General features: G+C 41.7%; 1 protein-coding gene across 1 annotated transcript in view; it reads left to right on the forward strand.

Annotated features, from left to right (window-relative positions):
- The window catches only part of TPTE2 (transmembrane phosphoinositide 3-phosphatase and tensin homolog 2), a 77,904-nt gene extending 57,667 nt beyond the window's left edge, over positions 1–20,237 (forward strand). Inside the window, 8 exon segments of the mRNA XM_030921929.1 lie at positions 4,673–4,734; positions 6,783–6,863; positions 10,505–10,610; positions 12,518–12,609; positions 16,618–16,710; positions 18,104–18,174; positions 19,950–20,047; positions 20,050–20,237. Coding sequence (XP_030777789.1) covers positions 4,673–4,734; positions 6,783–6,863; positions 10,505–10,610; positions 12,518–12,609; positions 16,618–16,710; positions 18,104–18,174; positions 19,950–20,047; positions 20,050–20,084 — 638 coding nt within the window. The 3' untranslated portion in view covers positions 20,085–20,237.
- The last annotated feature ends 575 nt before the right edge of the window (positions 20,238–20,812 follow it).

A 20,812-nucleotide genomic window follows, 5' to 3' on the forward strand; every position in this document is an offset into this window, starting at 1 on the left:
GTCGAGATGGAGTTTTGCTCTTGTTGCCCAGGCTGGAGTGCAATGGCGGAATCTTGGCTCACTGCAACCTCCACCTCCCAAGTTCAAGCGATTCTCCTGCCTCAGCCTCCCAAGTAGCTGGGATTACAAGTGCCTGTCACCATGCCCGGCTAATTTTTGTATTTTTAGTAGAGATGAGGTTTCACCATGTTGGCCAGGCTGCTCTCGAACACCTGACCTCAGGTGATCCACCCACCTCAGCCTCCCAAAGTGCTGGGATTACAGGCGTGAGCAACTGTGCCCAGCCTGTTTTTTGTTTGTTTGTTTTTTAAGATGGAGTCTTGCTCTGTTACCCAGGCTGGAGTGCAGTGGCACGATCTCGGCTCACTGCAACCTCCGCCTCCTGGGTTCAAGTGACTCTCCTGCCTCAGCCTTCTGAGTCACTGGGATTACAGGTGTGCGCCACCACGCCCGGATAATTTTTGTGTTTTTAGTAAAGACGGCGTTTCACTATGTTGGACAGGCTGGTCTTGAACTCCTGACCTCAAGTGTTCTGCCTGCCTTGGCCTCCCAAAGTGCTGGGATTACAGATGTGAGCCACTGCACCCGGCCCATGGCTCTATTTTGAAGTATGTTCCTTTGATTCCTAGTTTCTTGTTTTTTTATTTTTTATCAAGAAAGATGTTGAATTTTATCAAATGCTTTTTTTTCTGCATCTATTGAGATGATCATGTGGTTTCTGTTTAATTCTCTTTGTGTGGTGAATCACATTTATTGATTTGCATGTGCTGGACCTTGTATCCTTGGAATGAAGCTTACTTGATTGTGAACTTTTTGATGTGCTGTTGAATTTGGTTTCCCAGTGTTTTGTTAAGGATTTTTGTGACTGTCTTCATCATTGAGATTACCCTTTAGTTTTCTTTTTTTTATTGTGTCCTTGCCAGGTTTTGGTTTCAGGGTGATGCAGGATTCATGGAATGAATTAGGGAAGAGTCCCTCCTCAATTTTTTGGAATAGTTTCAGTAGAACTGGTACCAGTTCTTCTTTGTATATTTGATAGAATTCAGCTGTGAATACATCTGATCTAGGGCCTTTTTGGTTTGTAGGTGTTTTGTTTTGTTTTGTTTTGTTTGTTTTTTTGAGATGGAGTCTTGCTCTGTTGTCCAGGCTGGAGTGCAGTGGCATGATCTTGGCTCACTGCAGCCTCTGCCTCCTGGGTTCAAGAAATTCTCCTGCCTCAGCCTCCTGAGTAGCTGGGATTACAGGCACCTGCCACCATGCCGGGCTAATTTTTGCATTTTTAGTAGCAACAGATTTTCACCATATTGGCCAGGCTGGTCTCGAACTCCTGTTCTCGTGATCCACCCACCCTCCTCGGCCTCCCAAAATGCTGGGAGTTCTTTAGGTTTCTATTAGGTCCAATTGGTCAAGTGTTGAATGTAAGTCCAGAATTTCTTTGTTAGTTTTCAGTCTTTATGATCTGTGTAATGTTATCAGTGGGGTGTTGAAGTCCCCTGACTATTGCTGTGTGGCTAAGTCTTTTCATAGGTCTAGAAGTATCTGTTTTATTAACCCAGGTGAGCCAATGTTGGGTGCATATATGTTTAGGATAGTTAAGGCTTCTTGTTGATTTGAACTCCTTATCATTATGTAATGCTCTTCTTTGTCCTTTTTTACTGTTGTTGATTTAAATCCTGTTTTATCTGTTTTAGGAATAGTGACCCCTGCTCTTTTTTGTGTTTTGTTTGTGTGATAGATCTTTCTTCAGCCCTTTACTTTGAACCTATTGGTGTTACATGTGAGATGGGTCTCCTGAAGACAGCAGACAGATGGGTTTTGTTTTTTTAATCCAACTTGCCACTCTGTGACTTTTCTTTCTCTCCTTCCCTCCCTCCCTCCCTCCCTCCCTCCCTTCCTTCCTTCCTTCCCTCCCTCCCTCACAATCTCGCTGTATCATCAGACTAGAGTGCAGTGGCACGATATTGGCTCACCACAACCTCTGACTCCTGGGTTCAAGTGATTCTTCTGCCTCAGCCTCCCGAGTAGCTGGGATTATAGACATGTGCCACCACGCCTGGCTAATTTTTATATTTTTAGTGGAGACAGGGTTTCACCATGTTGGCCAGGATGGTCTTGATCTCCTGACCTCGTGATCTGCCCGCCTTGGCCTCCCAAAGTGCTGGGATTACAGGAATGAGCCACCGTGCCCGGCCCACTCTGTGACTTTTAGGTGGTGTGTTTAAACCATTTACATTCAAGGTTAATATCGACATGTGAGCTTTTCATGGTATCATGACATTGTTAGCCTTTTTTTTTTTTTTTGTACTTTCTATTGTGTGGTTGTTTTACAGGGTCTGTGAGCTATGTACTTAAGTGTGTTTTTATGATAGCAGGTATCATTCTTTCATTTCCATGTTTACAACTCCCTTAGGCATCTCTTGTAAGACTGGTCTAGTGGTAATGAACTCTCTTGGCATTTGCTTCTCTAGAAAAATGTTTCTATTTCTCCTTCAGTCATGAAGCTTAGTTTGGCAGGATATGAATCTCTTGATTATGATTTATTTTCTTTAAGAATTCTGAAAATAGACCCCTCAATCTCTCCTGGCTTGTGAGGTTTCTGCTGAGAAGTCTGCTGTTATCCTGATGGGGCTACCTTTGTATGTGATCTGGCCTTTTTCTCTAGTGCCTTTAGGGCTTTTTCTTTGACAGTGACCTTGGACAGTCTGGTGAGTATATACCTTGGTAATGTTCATTTTTTTAAGTATCTCACAGGTGCTGTCTGGCTTTATTGTACTTAGATGTCTATCTAGCAAGATTCAATAAATTTTCTTAAATTATTTTCAAGAAATGAAATATGTTTTCCAGGTTGTTTTCTTTTTCTCATTCTAGGGAATGCCAGTAATTTGTAGGTTTGGTCACTTTACATAATCTCATATTCTGACTTTCTTCACTTTTAAAAAATCTTTTTTCTTTATTTTTGTCTAACTGGATTGGTTCAAAAGACCAATCTTCAAGTTCTGAAATTATGTTTTCTACTTTGTCCAGTCTATTGATAAAGCTTTCAATTGTATTTTGAAATTCCTTAGCTTAGTTTTTTTAATTCCAGAAGTTCTGATTGATTTCTTGTAAGATGTTTATCTCTTCCTTCATTTCCTGGATTGATTTAGAAGTTTCTTTTTGTTGATTTCAACCTTGAATCTCATTGAACTTCCTTGCAACCCAAGCTTTGAATTGTTTATTGTCATTTCTGAGTTTTCATTTTGGTAGGAAGCATTGCCAGAGAGCTAGTGTGATTCTTTGGTAGTGTCACTACATTCAGATTTCTCATGGTGCCAGAATTCTTGCACGGGTCCTTCTCATCTGGGGACGCTAGCACTTCTAATCTGTGTAATTATTTTTGTTTGGGTAGGATTTTTTCTTTTTCTTTCCTCTCCTGTATTTATTATTATTATTATTATTATTTTCTTCTTTCCCGTTCCCTCCTCCCTAGGGGGTGGACTGTAGAGCATGCTAGGTAGGGTCTTTTGGCTTTGCTTCTGTAGCCCTGTGCACTTGTCTGCAGGTTTTATATTGCGTGTGTGGTTTGACCTACAAGCCAGTAGATGGCGCCATGGGTAAGAGCTGGCTGTTGCCGGAGCTGCTGGCTGCGTGCTTGGTCCTTGTGTATTGGGCGGAGCTCTCTGTTGCCTCAGGCAATGGGCTGGTTTCCAGAGTGCACAGTAATGGGAGCTCCCTCCTCAGCCCTAGGGGTAGGGGACTGGGGGCACAAGATGGGTGGAGCCCGATAGGGAAGATCCCCCGGTCTTGTCCAGCTCTCAGTCCAGGTTTGGGAAAATGCCGGCAGCGTTTCCCTGTGTCTTTCTCTGACAGAAGTCTCCAAGTCTCGCCTCAAGTTAGCTCCAAGCTCTTCCTCTGCCGGCGGCTCGGATCTCCGGTGGAAGGAGGAGACGGGGCTGTCTGCCTGTCACACTGAGGCGCCACTCACCCTCCTGTCAGTCCAGTGCTGTCATGGGGCGCTCGCCTGCCTTGTCCTCCCCAGGAGCTGGGATGTCCTTCATAATTCCCGGGAATTGCCATTTTCTTTCTTGAATTAAAGCTCACAGAGTTGGTCTTTAGGTACTTGCTTGCTCTTTCCAAATGACTGAGACATGCTAAAGCCTGTCATCTGCCATCTTGGAAAAAACATGCTTGCATCCTTAAGAGAAGTGGCACTTGGTGTTGCTACATGGTGTTTCTACATTGCTGAATTCACTTTAAAAATATGTGTATATTTTTAAATCTACATTTGTATGTGAGACTGGTGTAAAGTTATTTTCTACTGTATTTGTGCAGTTTTGGAATCAGTTATATTAATATACTAAATGAGTTGGGAATTTTTCTTTTTTACTATTATCCAAAAAAAATTATAAAAGACATGATTCATTGCTTTCTTATAGAATTAGTAAAAACCTCATCGTGTCCTTTTGTGGACAGGTGGTGAGAGATATTTTTACTGTAAATGTAACTTGCGTATTTTTACCTGTGATGCGGAGGTTGCAGTGAGCCAAGATTGTGCGACTGCACTCCAGCCTGCGTAACACAGCAAGACCCTGTCTCAAAAAAAGAAAGAAAATCAACTTAAAATGCACTCCTTGAATATTTCTGAGTGTATTTTTATACCACGTGTGTTCCTTGAACTTCTTTTCTTTTTTAGGAAGAACTGGAACAATGATTTGTGCCTTCCTTATTGCCTCCGAAATATTTTTAACTGCAGAGGTATGAAAGATGTTCTACAAACTTTGTCTTATGATAATTGAGTTTGCTAGTTCTGAAACATCACTGGTAGGACGTTAACATGATTATTTTAGTCATGATGCTTAGTAAAATTGTAATTAGAGAAGCAGTTTTTAGAAACTCTGTTTTTGATACTTTCTTGTTTACCATGCACTAGTTAGTAGCTGACTTAAGAATCTCTTTGGGCTGGGACAAGAGTGAGGTCAATGAGGTGCAAAATTTAAGGGAATGCTAAAAATTTCAATAATTAAAATAATTTTAGTGCAATATTTTAACAATAAAAATTAATGCAAAACATTTGTGATGTATACAATATCAACATTTTAAATAAAGACAGGACCTGTTGGGGAAGGACTAAGGTGAGGGAGTAAAACCATGTTACACAGATAAAAACAATTCAGTAATCAAGATGCTTCCCTCACTTCACCTGGCCCTGCTCTTACTCCTACCAGTACCAGGACTTCTTCCTTCCTCATGAGAATAGTATCAAGCTTAATTAGATAACTCTAGCCTTGACCGTCCTCACAATTCTTAGGTAGATAAAAAGCAACATTTTGGCCGGGCGCGGTGGCTCAAGCCTGTAATCCCAGCACTTTGGGAGGCCGAGACGGGCGGATCACGAGGTCAGGAGATCGAGACCATCCTGGCGAACACGGTGAAACCCCGTCTCTACTAAAAATACAAAAAACTAGCCAGGGCGAGGTGGTGGGCGCCTGTAGTCCCAGCTACTCGGGAGGCTGAGGCAGGAGAATGGCGTGAACTCGGGAGGCGGAGCTTGCAGTGAGCTGAGATCTGGCCACTGCACTACAGTCCGGGCGACAGAGCGAGACTCCGCCTCAAAAAAAAAAAAAGCAACATTTCACAACTCAAAACAAAGCCTCTCCTGAATGAAAGGTTTTGCTTAGTCAATACATGTGGAGTCTGTGACCTCTAGAAATTTCTGATAAGACAAGGTGGGCTGTTTCCACTTAAAGCAGAGTTCTCAGTCATTTTTCTTTCTGCCATTTTCTTGCTGAGATGCTGCCGTTTCCAGCAGCTCCACTCGAGTCGTTTGGCCGACGGTCTCGGGAAGAGGTGGTGGTTACGCTCAATGCCCAGCACTCCAGTTCCACCACCTTTGCTTTCTCTAATTTGAGATACACAGATTTTGAAAATGGATGTTCTAGGATGGTGTTTTTCAAGCTATGGATCATGATTTATCAGTGAGTTGTAAAATAAAGTTACTGGGTTGTAACTGACATCTTTTAAAAATAAAGTGGAATAGAGCAGAATAGAAAATACCAAGAGGTTTAAATATTGGTGTGTGTGGGTGTCTCCTAGGTTTATTAATGGGGATTGCAGCTTAAAAAACCAAACGGTTTGAAAGTCATTGGCAGCTATTGATCCAGAGCCCTAGACTGAGATCCAGGGACCTGTATTCCAGGCCTGAGCTGCTCCTAACTGGCTGCAGCATCTCCAGGGCAGATTGCTTGGTTTTCTTTTGGTCTCAGTGTTGTCATTTGTAATATGGAAAGAAGGGTTGGACCAGATGCTTTCTAAGGTCTTTCCAGCTCTAAAATTTTATGAATTTGTGAATCCTTGAATGAGAGAAGTCCTAAATTTGTTATTTTGGGTAGCCTCTGCCCAAAGATCACTGTGGCCGGGCACGGGTGGCTCACGTCTTTAATCCCAGCACTTGGGAAGCTGAGGCAGGCGGATCTCTTGAGGTCAGGAGTTTGAGAGCAGCCTGGCCAACATGGTGAAACCCCATCTCTACTAAAAATACAAAAAATTAGCTGAGCATGGTGGTACACACCTGTAGTCCCAGCTACTCAGAAGGCTGAGGCAGTAGAATCGCTTGAACCCAGGAGGCAGAGGTTGCCTGCCACTGTACTCCAGTCTGGGTCACAGAGCAAGACTCTACCAAAAAACAAACAAACCAGTCACTGACTTTAGGAAAGAAGGTGGGCGTAGAAACACTAAGGTACTTCATAGAGGAAAGGAAAGAGTGCAAATGAGCCATGGTTGGATTGTGCCCTTTTCTTTTGTAGGAAAGCCTGTATTATTTTGGAGAAAGGCGAACAGATAAAACCAACAGCAGTAAATTTCAGGGAGTAGAAACTCCTTCTCAGGTAAGTTTTCTTTTAAAAAGCGGGAGTTTTTTAGGGGAGTGGGTTAAGATTGCCACCTGTTACTTGATTTCATTTTAGACTCTTCTTTGGTGATCAGGCAGCAGCAGTTGGGTGCCCTGCGACAGGCCTTGGTCCCTCCCGAGTCTGAGGGTCATGCTTCAGGAGCTGCCCACATTCTGGGGGCTCTGGCTTCTCCCCAGAGCATCCTGCTTTCTATTCTGTCCTGGTTATTGTTTGCGGAGCTCAGGAGTTGATTACTTCCCCAAAGCAGGAAGGTCCAGTACCCAAGGCTCCAGGACCCTGAAGTTTATCTGAAATCACCAGCCTTTGATTTCAATGTAAAAAAGATCCAAGTTCTTCACAAACCCTTACTAGGGCAATTCAACCCTTGCAAAACATCACAAAGACTGTTTTTGGATGACTCCTGGTACGTGTGTGTGTGTGTGTGTGTGTGTGTCTTTTCTGTGTGTCGGGAAGGTGTATTTTACAAGAGAAAATAAAAGGGGAAATAAACTTTCCAAAACCCCTTCCGTATACCAGACAGTATTGCACTTTCACATCTCTCATTTAATACCCATAACGCCTGTAGGAAATCCACACTGTTACTCTGTTTTTTGTTTTAGAAACATTTTGTTATGGAAAATTTTAATCATATACAAAAGTCCAGAGTATCATACAATATATCCTCACATAGTCATCACATTGCTGCAACAGTCATTTCAGCCTGCAGCCAGCCACGTTTCATTCATTCTGTGCCCACTCCACTCACACCTCCCAGCCCCTCTCCACTCTTGCTTTCCCTAAATCTGAGTTATTTTAAAGGAAATTTCAGCCGTCAGATCATTTTATCCCGCAAGCATTTTAGTATGACCTTTAAGTACTCTTAAAACAAGCACAAACCTTAACATTTTCTATCATGTCTAAAAATATTATACCTTAAAAATCCTTAATATCAAATTTGTAGTCCATGTTTGTTTCCAAAATTGTCTTCAAATCTTTGAAAATTTAGTTTGTTTGATCAGAATTCAAACAAAGTCCACATATTTCATTTGGTTGCTGTGTCTCCTAAGTCTCTCTTAAGAATCTAAGTTCAGAGATTTCTCACCATTTTTTATTACTTGTAATTTGTTTATTGCAGAAACCAGGATGTTTATCCTATAGCATTTATAACATTCTAGACTTTGCTGAACTATTCTAAGAGTTGTATATTCACTGTCTCATTTAATATTCTCAGTAACTCTATGAGTAGGCACTACTATGATTCTCATCTTATAAATTAGAAAATTGAGGTTCAGAGAAAGTAACTTTTGAATCAAGGACTGAAATCTAGATGTCAGTCTCTGAAGCCCGTGCTGTGCACAGCCTCTCATTTATTTTGCCTTTTCTATGTTGCCCCTGAAACCGAAGTGAGAGTGGGTTGGGAATTCCTGAATAGATTTGGATGTGGCTGTAAATGAGTGTTTCTTTAAGTGGTGGGAGCTGAGTAAGTACTCTTGGCCCCGTTAGAGGAACTCTCTAACTACTGGCCCCAAACCTTGAGTTTGGGCCAGAAGAACTCAGCCTTATCCACTGATACTTTGCTCCCACACCCAAGCCCAAAACAAAACAAAACAAAGACAGTCATAGACCCTAAGCTAAAAGTAATAGGTGAATTTACTGAAGTGCAGCCCTAATCCTGCCATTTCCATGCTCAAAATCCATACTATGTCCCCACTGCCAATGGCAATAAACTACATGTTTCAACCTGGCACTCAGGAGCCGCAGTTTGACTTTTCCACCCTTTTCTTCCGCTGTGTGCATGCACACATCCCACACTCCACACATTTAGACTGTGTGCTGTTGTTTCCCGGCCTATGGACACTTCATACCCTCATGCCATTGCTTGTGTCCCTTTTCCTAGAGTCCCTTTCCCTTCTCAGCCTGAAGTCGTCTCTTGCTTTTTCAATTCTTAAAGCCCTTTGTGTTTCTTTTAGGGACTACGTCACTTCGTGTTATTCTCTAGTTAATTGAAGTGGTGATTTCTGTGTCCCTTTAAAGGCAAAGCCCATGGCTTACCCATCTTTCCACCCTTTTCTCATAGTATCTTCTTTGTTTGTAGTGAGTGCCTCCCATGTGTTGGTTGTATTAATTTCTACTACAAGTCCATGTTGTCTTAGGTTGTAGGAGAAGGAAGCATGGGAGTACACGCAGCTTGAGGGCCCTGGTGGTTTACAGCCCTTAGGGAAAGGTGGAGAATCTAGTGGCAGAAGCTAAGGGGATACTAGATGGAGCTCCTTCAGCAACTCTCCCCACACATCTCCCCATCCCCATTTCTTCTACAGTCCTGCATAGTTTCCCTAACTTTAGTCCAGAACTAGCACAACAAAGGCTGCAACTGAATCTTCTCTGATTCGCTGAAAAAGCAACACAGGACTCAGCTGCACGTTTGAGAGTTCTGTTGGCAAGACCTTAGGACAGAGTGCCCTCTGTGTCTGCTGGTGACTCTCAGACACCATCACATTCTGATCCTGCGCTGTGGGCCATTCTACTGACTACATCTACTCCTAAGTTAAGAACTTTCATGAGCCTTCCTCATGACTGGCCCTTTCTAAAGGAAAGTATGGCAGTTAGTTACTTTAATGAACATTTCCCAATGGGTTAGTTACTTTAATGAACATTTCCCAGTGGGTAAGGAACAGCCTGTGAACTTATGAGGTTTTTTTTGTTTTGTTTTGTTTTTAATTTTTGAGACACAGTCTTGGCTCTGTCGCCCAGACTGGAGTGCATTGGTGCAATCTCAGCTCACTGCAACCTTGACCTCTTGCGTTCACGTGATTCTCCTGCCTCGGCCTCCCGGGTGGCTGGGATTATAGGGGCCCATCACCACACATGGTCTATTTTTGTACTTTTAGTAGAGACAGGGTTTCACCCTGTTGGCGAGGCTGGTCTCAATCTCCTGATGCCAGGTGATCCGTCCACCTCGGCCTCCCAAAGTGCTGGGATTACAGGCGGGAGCCACCATGATGGCCAACTTTTGAATTCTGAACCAGTTGATTCAGGACCAGAGCTCTTCAATACCTTGAAGAAGGAGTCAGGGGAGAGCCACTGTGAACAGCCTGCCCCAGGGAAGGGACAAGGGCTAAGAGGATTCCGGGGCTTCCTTGTGAAAACAGAATCGAGGAAATGCAAAGTGAGGAAATTTTAGCTGTCAGGAACCAGAGAAGAATGACAGGAAACCTGCTACTGAGGTATGGAGGCATCCTCTGGGGTTTTCACTTACACCGTCTTCTCGCATGCCCAGGAAGCTGCTCTTCACCAAACCGCAAGCCTTCCTCCAACTCAGTCACAGCTCAGCTTCTCTCTGGACACTGATGATGCTGTAACTGGTTTGTTGTGCTGATTAGATGCTGTCTCCACCATAGGCAGCCGATAAACAGGACCTGGCTCCATCCTTGTTAACTTCCCCATTGCTCTGAACTCAGTATTTTTCCCTCGAGGTAGATAGTTGTGAGGCAGCATCCCGAAAAATGTCTGGTTATACAATGGCATCCAGTCAATGTTTTCTTAATTACTTACCTCCTTTACAAGCTTTATGCAAAAAAAGGAATGCTGACTTTAGACTTTTCATCTCCGCTTAAAGTAAGGTTTCTGTTGCTTTTCAGAATAGATATGTTGGATATTTTGCACAAGTGAAACATCTCTACAACTGGAATCTCCCTCCAAGACGGATACTCTTTATAAAAAGATTGATTATTTATTCGATTCGTGGTAAGTGCTTTATGTATAATTGAAGGATTGGGCAGGAGGGCCAGTGTTCCCACTCTGGGAGGGTTTCGCTCATAGTTGTACATACCAATGATCTGACTCACACCTGTCGTCTTACATGTCCTCACACGTGATCTCCTCCTCCTGTATGCCCCTCCTCCTGCAATTGCCCATTGATTGCCAGCCCTTCGATGTTCTTCACTTTTTCTTTTCCATCACCAGTTTGGGGAACTTCACCCCTTCCCGTCTCTCTCGTTCTCCTTGCTCCTCTGGTCTCAACGCAGGGTGGAATTTTCAGGGCAGAGTGAGCCTCTGATGAGGGAGGAGGAGGAGGACCATGTGCCCTCGAGACTGCTTATTTCTCACGACCACCTCTAGTTCCGAGTTTGCCTTGGTGGAGGTGTCTCCAGATCTATCGTTTTCTCACCTTCTTTTAGAGGCATACCTTTTTCTCATCGCCTTGGGCTCTCCCTTTCCCCTCTCTCCTCCATCTGTAACCCTCTCACTCACAGCTCACACTCAGGGGAGGTGGGAAAGCAGATGTGTCTGCGTGGAAGGGATGGGGCCTCACCACTCCCACTGCCAGAGAGGTAGCAGTGAGGCAATGCTTCAGAACCCCTAAGGTAAACCTCTTTTAGCAGCCAGCTTGTGGACCTGAGATGGTGCCAGTGCTGGGTGCTATAGGTGCCATGGTGCCAGGATGCTGGTGTCCACACAGACAGCCTAGGATTTTTAGCCTTCTGAGTTTAGTTCTACATTTCACTGATTACTGGTCGACATCAATAGAAAGAAGTTCTGCACCTGGAATGGGAAAGCGGGAACTGAGGCAAGAAACTGATTTCTAATGACAAATGAATATCATGGTGTTAGTGAAAACAAAATTAAATGAAAAGAAAACAAACAGCATATGAGATGATCTATCAAAGATAGTTAATACACTAGTTTATTAAGATATTTGTTTTAATTTTCTACCTTTAGTTTTGTACATATTTGAATTAAAATTAATGTCGAGAGGCAAGCAATAAAAAAATTAATTGACTGAGAAACCAAGTCTTTGAGGAAATGCTAAGGGAAGTGGGTCATTTGAATTGAAGAAAAGGAACAAAAAATCCTTTGTAAATATATACTGAACACCACGGGAATTTTTGGATATAACTATCCTATATTTTTATAGAGATTGCATCAGGAACTGGCCTTAAAGTAGGGCCAAAGTAGTTGAACTACAGTATTTATTATTAAGAATCATTATGATCAGAAGTCTGAAGAAAGCCACACATTAGCAAGAAAGGTTGCAAGTCACCTTCCCTGAATTTTCTTTTTCTTTTTCTTTTTTTTTTTGGAGACAGAGTCTTGTTCTGTCACCCAGGCTGGAGTGCAGTTGTGATCTCCGCTCACTGCAACCTCTGCCTCCCGGGTTCAAGCAATTCTCCTGTCTCAGCCTCCTGAGTAACTAGGATTACAGGCATGTGTCACCACGCCTGGCTAATTTTTGTATTTTTAATAGAGATGGGGTTTCACCATCTTGGCCAGGCTAATTTAGAACTCCTGACCTCAAGTAATCCACCCACCTTGCCCTCCCAAAGTGCTAGGATTATAGGCGTGAGCCACCGTACCTGGCCTACCTTCCCTAAATATTTTTTCTGGAAAGATAAAGTGATGAGATTTTAAGTCTTTGAAGCTGAACTATAGGTATTTTTTTTTTCTCTTCTCCAGTCTTATAAAATCTGCTTTAGGAGACAGAACTTGGCTTGAAACCTTGTCTTTCAAAGACAAAATCCATGCAAGACCAAATAAGTAACTACTGATAGATTGTTAGCTTGGATAATGTTTTCTCTTTTCAATCCATGATGTTAATTGGTGAGACATATTGATCTTCACGCTAACCAACCTACCTTTGTAATTTCATTTAGGTGTTGAAACAGGTGATGTATGTGATCTAAAAGTCCAAATAGTAATGGAGAAAAAAGTTGTGTTTTCCAGTACTTCATTGGGAAATTGTTCGGTAAGAGAAAACATGTGAATTGAAAAAAATCTGATGTTTGTTTTAAGGCTGAATGTCAAACTAGCAATGTTCACCTCCCTAAACTATCACTCACCATAAAGAGATTCCGTAACGCTTTCTGGTTACCATCAACTTGGTGTCACTGGGTTCGGATGCAAACCAGAGATAAATTAACCTGTTTGCTCGAAAGTTTTTTCAGGGTGCTTTCCAGAATTTATTTCTGTTCAGTGTTGCTTTGCCTTTCACACTTCCACAAACTCTGAGCATGTTCCCAGGAATGTATTAAGGATTTTAATTTACATATCTGGTCATTTTTAGCCAATTCTCTTCTTCTCAGTCATTTTATCTTTTATTAAATAGCACTCATTCTAAAATTTTAGTGTGCATGAAAACCACCAGAGCTTGTAAAGATTTACATTCCTAGGCTGTCCCCCCAAAGTATGATTCGGGAAATCTGGAATGGGGCCCAGGAATCATAGACTTAGCAATGTCCCACGTGATTCCAACTCAGAGGTTCTATGGGAGGACCCTGTGAGAACAATGCAAGAGTGAATGAACTGAGGAGGGACCTCTTTATCCAAAGCAAAAGGGACCTGGGAGGCAATGTTTTGCTACAATGAAGAAATGCCTAAAACTATATACCTTTTCTGAAATAGTAAGAAAGCATCCTTCATGTCTAATAACCATAAACTTTTAGAATTCCTACCCAGGCCTTTGTCTCAAATTCTATTACTGCCCCTGTTCCCTGCCACCCCCTCCCCTCACCGCCACCCACTTTTTTTGGCCTCTCCCGCCTGAGGGCGTTCACCCAGGCCTGACCTTTGCTTTCTGTTCTTAGCAAATGCTTTATTCTTAAAGAATGACCCATTCGCCTCGCTTCAACTGTTGCCTGTTCATTTACTGAACAGATATTTATGAGCGCCCACTGAGTTGTAGATGCAGGAGCTACAACATGAACAGTTTCTACTCCGACTCAAATGCATCAGCCAGTCTGGATTTTCAAGGAGCTTTCTCTCTGCTTCTGCAAGTGGCACCAGCATTCTTCCACTCAGGCCTTGGGCTTTGATTCTCTTCGCCTCGGCCCCTAAATCCAGTCAGTCATCAGTCTCTGTACATTATGCCTCTGACAATTTTCTGTGTTCTCCTTCCTTTCTGTTCTCACTGCCACTCATTGTCCAGAATCTCCTTTGCTCGTGCCTAGATTTCTGCAGCGGTCTCCTTACCCTTTCTTTCTCCTTATATAATGCAATGTAGAGTCCTGAAATATGCATCCTGAAATACTGCTCTGACTGTGAAAAATTGTAGGTCGAGCAGAAGACACACTGTGTGCCCGTGGTCAGAGCCAGTTCACACCTTTCGCTCAGTGTCCTTATCTAAACTGCTTTATCATGCCCAATTCAGTTTCTACCTCCTTAATGAAATTTTCGCATTCTACATCTCAAGTGTAATGGGAATTAAATTAGATAATATACAGAAAGTTTCTTTGTAAACTGTAAATCACTAAATAAGTGTTACGTGTGATCATTATCAGGCCTGTCTGTCCCATAGGAAATGCCCCACCATATTTTTCAACACCTTCACTCTTATTTCCTTGGCTCTTGAGCTCTTGAGATATAAGTAGCCCTAACTTAATACCTGAGCTTTTTCCCATCAGTAGCTTGACCAGCAGACTTCATTCCAAATAAACTGGGTCATCCCTTTTGGCTCTTGGAACACAACTCACAACTCTAATTTAGTTAGTTAGTTGGTTATTTCTTTCTTTCCTTCCTTCCTTCCTTTCCCTTTTTTTTTTTTTTCTTGAGCCAGGGTCTCATTCTGTCGCCCAGGCTGTAGCGCAGTGGCGTGATCATGGCTCACTGCAGCCTCAACCTCCTGAGCTCAAGCAATCCCCCAATTTTTTTTTTTGATTTTTTGTAGAGGCTGGGACTCGCTATGTTGCCCAGGCTGGTCTCACACCCCTGGGCTCAAGCAACCTGCCCACCTCAGCCTTGCAAAGTGCTGGGATTACAAACGTGAGCCACACTGCCCGACATGGTTTGCTGTTGTTTTCCCAGTTTTTTTCTTTTATTTTTTTGAGACAGAGTTTCGTTCTTGTTGCCCAGGCTGGAGTGCACTGGCACAATCTCAGCTCACCACAACCTCCGCCTCCCGGGTTCAAGCGATTCTCCTGCCTCAGCCTCCCAAGTAGCTCGGATTACAGGCATGCGTTACCACGCCTGGCTAATTTTGTATTTTCAGTAGAGACGGGGTTTCTCTGTGTTGGTCAGGCTGGTCTCAAACTCCCGACCTCAGGTGATCCACCCACCCCAGCCTCCCAAAGTGCTGAGATCACAGGCAGGAGCCACCGTGCCGGCCTCCCAAAGTGCTGGGATCACAGACGGGAGCCACCGCGCCCGGCCCATTTTTCTAATTTCTACTTTGTGTTATTGCTGGTCTTTTTCCCTCCATTTGGACTGGATTCTGTTTTCAGAGCTCTTCTTCCTTTATCTAAACTGCTTTATCATGCCCAATTCAGTTTCTACCTCCTTAATGAAATTTTCGCATTCTGCACCTTCTGTTAACTAGCCCCCAGTAGTGCGTAACAGCACACCCAGTCTTTGTCATACAGGTTGAGTTGTGTACCAATCTGCTATTGTTTCTTATGTGTACAGCTCCCTGAAGGGGCCAACTGAGTCTGCACCTCCTTTTGTGTTTTTCACAGGGCCTCCCGTAGACCTTTCCTATTGTGGGTGCCATTATTTACCTGAGAGTGAGTCAAAGAAATAGCTTCACTTCAAAGTCATTCATTCCAAAACTTGACCTATCTCTGGTCACTCCATCCAGCAGCCTGCATTGGCCAAGTTCAAAGATCCCATTGACAAACACAAGAGTTCTGATAAAACATGATGAGCAGGGGGACCCTACTCTCCCTCCCTTGGGAGGGGCGTGCAGGCCCAACCTCCAAGTGTTACAGACCCCCGTTGTTATTTTTTAAATTTAGAAAATAAAAAACCATGATGAATTACACTTTGCTTTTTGAATGTCAATGCTAGCTTTAAAATTGAGCTTCTTAATGTATTCTCAAAAAAGGCCCTAACACATGAACATCAAATGACACACGTTAAACAGTAACATTTAATTGATTAAAGTCTAATAGAAAATTCAATGCTTTTTAAAACTAAAGGACTTTGGAAAAGTGGCTCATGGCCGAGCACGGTGGCTCACGCCTGTAATCCCGGCACTTTGGGAGGCCAGGGGCAGGTGGATCACAAGGTCAAGAGATCGAGACCATCCTGGCCAACATGGTGAAACCCCATCTCTACTAAAAATACAAAAATTAGTTGGATGTGGTGGCACATGCCTGTAGTCCCAGCTACTTGGGAGGCTGAGGCTGGAGAATCACTTGAACCCGGGAGGTGGAAGTTGCAGTGAGCTGAGATCATGCCACTGCACTCCAGCCTGGTGACAGTGAGACTGTCTCAAAAAAAAAAAAAAAAGTGTCTCATGATAACTCTCAAACATGTTGGCCTTTAAAAGACATTAACAACAGGTCGGGTGCAGTGGCTCATGCCTGTAATCTAGCATTTTGGGAGGCCCAGGCGGGCAGATCACTTGAAGCCAGGAGTTTGAGACCAGGCTGGCCAATAGAGTGAAACCCCATCTCTACTAAAAATTCAAAAATTAGCTGGGTGTTGTGGCATGTGCCTCTAGTCCCAGCTACTCGGGAGGCTGAGGCACAAGAATCACTTGAACCTGGGAGGCAGAGTTTGCAGTGAGCCGAGATCACACCACAGCACTTCAGCCTGGGTGACAGTGAGACTCTGTCTCAAAAAACAAAACACACACACACACATATAAACAACAGTATTGCAACTAGAAAAGGTTATTCATAATTATTTATACATGTGGTGATTGGGCTGTGAAACCAAAAGTACTTGATAAATATAGGACGTCATGATAAGTGAAAAGGAACTGCATTGTTACCATTATCTAGGTTCATAGTTCTCAGCTCCATGTGTTCATTCGCAGATACTGCCTGACATTGAAACAGACAGAGTGTTAATTGATGTATTCAACGGTCCCCCTCTGTATGACGACGTGAAGGTACAGTTTTTCTCTTCGGTGAGTGATCACAAAATAGCCTCTGCCATTGTTCTTGTCTGGTCTAATGATTTTATTTAAGATTTGCTTTACTACAATTCCCAACAAGGGAGGGGGAGCAAAACAATAAATCAGATCTATAACAAATTTTTTTAAAGGAGCATATGTAATGTAAATAGTTTTTGTTCATTTGTTTTTTTCTAAATTGTAAATTGTCTACATTTTTCTAAATTTACATGTATTCTCAAATACAAAACATACAAAATAAACAAAAAAAAAATAAAAGCCAAGATGCTAAAAGAAAACCAAAAAAACCAAAAGGTATGTTTTACTGCATAGCAATGATTACGTTTTGTTTTGCACCTTTTTTAAAAAATTAAGAAATTGAGACAGGGTCTCACTCTGTCACCCAGGCTGGAGTGCAATGGCGTGATCATAGCCAACTGTAGCTTCAGCCTCCTGGGCTCAAGCAATCCTCCCACCTCAGCCTCCTGAGTAGCTGGGAGCACTGACTGGAAAGAGAGTTAGGTTTGGGTGACTCAGTTGGGTGAAACAGAGAAGGCAGCACAATACAACACATGAAATAACCAAAGCAGTTTTTATTAATTCCAGAGAGAAGAGGGCAACATGCTTTGCAGGGCCAGCTGGAAGGGGGATCCATCCAGGAGACCTGTGCTCGACTGATGGGTGGGGAGCAATAGTGAGAGAGAGGGAGGGACCTGAGAGTGGAAGCCTTTATTGGGATGTAAGGTGCTACCTGAGCAGGTTTCCTGTGGGGAGGTCTAATTTGGTTTAATGCAAGCAGCCATGAGTCACTGATATATCCACATGGTCCCTGCAGAGTATGGGGGTCTGTGGGGTGAGTCAAGTAGGTTATATCTAGCTGTCCCATGATGAAGTGGCCACCAGGAGAAGGTTGCATGAGGCAGATACCAGGATCAGTCACATGGAGAAACTGGGAAGTGGTGAACTGGAAACTGCTGAGGGTGACTGAACCCCACTTCTAATATCAGAAAGTCTAATTTATATTTAAAAGGGATGCTGAGGCAACAAAAAAATTATAAGAATTCACTACAGTATACGTGGGTATATGTAGGCACAGGTCCTTAGCAGAGTCTGTTTGGCACTATCGAAACCAGATTCAAATATCAGCATTTAAGTTAAATACCTATCATGGGAAAAATACTATTCCTTGAAAATGTTGATACAAACAGCAAGAGAATAGAATAGCATTTTCTTCAAGCCTCCTCCTTTGTGTCTTGAGTATATTGTTATAGATTGCAGAGTGCTACATATTTAATGGTTATAATTGTTTGATAAATATATAAAGGAATAAAGGAAGGAACTTTAATTTCTTTGGAATGATTAGTTCTTGGTATCATTTTTACTTTGAAATTTTTTTTTTCCTTTTTAGAATCTTCCTAAATACTATGACAATTGTCCATTTTTCTTCTGGTTCAACACATCTTTTATTCAAAGTAACAGGTATGAATATAATATAAACCCATAGAAACAGCCTAATCTTCAATGTCTATGCATAAAGTGTAATGGCAAGTCTTTTGCTGGTTGTCATAAACTTAATTTATAGAAAGCAAAAAATCCTTGAACCACCACTGTTCATTGCCTTACTCCTCTTACTTTGGTTATTTTAAGAATACGTTTGTTCTTGAGACCCACTGTTGCAGTATCCTCAAGGTGCATGCCATAGGACTGTGTTATGAATTCAGAAGTATTATAATCAGATCTTAAGTGGGGTAGAAAATTCCTCTTAGAGAAGTTCAGTATGAGTCTACTCAGCACCTTCAATATGTCACGTCCCTGTCAGTAGGTGCTGATTTACCAATGACGAACCACCACCAAATTTTGTGCTAAAGTAAGGCAGGACCTAGGGAGGCTTCAGCTAGCTGAAAAGCTGACTGACACACTTTTATCTAGGAGAAGTTACACGACACAGTATTAAGGAATACAGCTAAAAAATATCATTAAGTAATAGTCTATTTAAATAGCCATTTCAATGTGGCTTTCTAAAAACTGAATTGGGCAAACTTTCTGAAAAATGATTAATTGGGCTTGGAGATTATTGTTCCAAAAAAACCTTCTACCATACTTGGAAACTCATTTCTCAGTCGATAGAAGTTCTCCACTATAAGTAGCATTTGTTTTGTGATGGTGAAAAATTGAGATTTTTTTTTGTGTCAACCATACTATTCAATACAAAAGGACATTTTTTTGACTGATTTAGGTCAGAATTGAAAAGTGGCTATGATTATATGTGGCATGAATTGAGTTATTGTTACATCCAGTGCTAATCTTTTCTTCAAATGTGAACTGGATCTAGTAACTCCTTAATTCCAGCAAGGCAACGGTAAATTAAACCTCTGGCCTCCACACTTGCAATGCAAAACATTTCATGGCTTTTGATACAGTGAACTTTGGATTTGATGGAAATTTTTTACAAGTGTTTTTTTTTGGATGCATACAAACAATAAGCTTTTTCTTCTGACGTGAGCAAAGTCCTCAAAGTGAGAGCCGGGTGGAGCTTCCTTTGATGCTGCTCCTCAAAAGGGGTTCTTGCTAAAGGATAGTTTTTTTCCTTTAAAACACAATGTTCATTTTGGAGAAGTGATAAGCTAGATCACGTTTATTCTTTTATATAAATTTCTAAAGATTTCTGTAACATTTAAATTCACGTACTACTTGGTAAACCTGTTTTTGTTACTTATGAGATTGTTGTTTAGCCAAAAACGCTAACTTCTATCATTTAGAACACTAGGCGTAAATGGGTTAACCAATTTACGCCTAGTGTTCCATTATTGGAACTCTCAGCATGTGGGAGTTACATCTCACTGCTCAAGGTCATTTCCAAGGTCTGATTGTAAAAATTCAAAAACTTGCAAACCTCACATATAAATTAAAAGAGATACTGTAGTTTATTACTGGGTTTTCATTCATGTCTGTCCTGACTGATTTCTGTCACATTTAGAAATGTAGATATTTAATTAAACTTGGATGCCATTAATTCCATATAAAGCAATGGTAAGAGAGTCAGCATGTGTTTCATGTGCTGCTGAAGATTCAAGTATTTTTAAGTCTCACTAAAAAGGTGGAAGGAGCCAACTGAGACACAAAAAAGGGGCTGAGGTTCTATTCATGCTGAGGTTCTTTTTTTGATTCTTCCAGCTCTAATGTGGGTACCCAACTGCATGGCTTTTCCGTGAGTCCCGAGAGAAAATGTAATAATTTTTTTTTTCTATTCTTAGGCTTTATCTACCAAGAAATGAATTGGATAATCCACATAAACAAAAAACATGGAAAATTTATCCACCACAGTTTGCAGTGGAGGTACTTTTTGGTGAGAAGTGACTTACAATTACGTTGTAGCTGGATCCGATTAAGTATAGTTCCCCCTTCCCCTTCTGGGAAAGAATTATGTTCTTTCCAACCCCTGCCACATGTTCATCTGTCCTAAATCTTCCTTGATGATATATCTATATTTATATATGTTTACATATGTTCTTGATAAATCTATTAAATATATAGAGATAAAATGTCAGTTTTTTTTTTTTTTTTAAGGCACATACTTCACAGTTTCCATCTTGTATTTACATAAATTTGGAATACAGTATGCAGGAACATTCAGCATCATTTTGAAGAACTTTGAAATAGAACTTTCATATCAAAAACTTGAGATATTTAAAAATTGTGATTGCCTAGCCCCCACTTACTTACATATTTTTGGTCAAGTATTTATTCCCTGCTGTGGTTCACATTTGTAATTTCAGATTGATTAGAAAGCTAATTTATATATTTTTCTTCCCCTTCATTTACAAACTGTTAACAGATTGGCAACAAAGACTAAGTTTTAAATCCGGAAGAGAGAAATGTTTCACACAGGCAGTCCCCCAACTCCCAGCACACCCTCTCTCTTTCCAAACATTCAATAGGTAGCTTACTTAACAAGCTTCCTTTAATTACACACAGACACGGGGGTTGGGGTAAGAAGATTGTGGTAAATATGAAGGATAAGTAATCTTTGGTAACTTCTGCTTTTGTATAAAATTGTAAGTGAAGTCAAAAGAAATACGTGTTCTTAGAGTAATCTAGGTGTATTATTTTGAAATCC

This window comes from Rhinopithecus roxellana, chromosome 18, assembly GCF_007565055.1.
Source record: "Rhinopithecus roxellana isolate Shanxi Qingling chromosome 18, ASM756505v1, whole genome shotgun sequence".
In the NCBI taxonomy this organism is placed as follows: Eukaryota; Metazoa; Chordata; class Mammalia; order Primates; family Cercopithecidae; genus Rhinopithecus; species Rhinopithecus roxellana.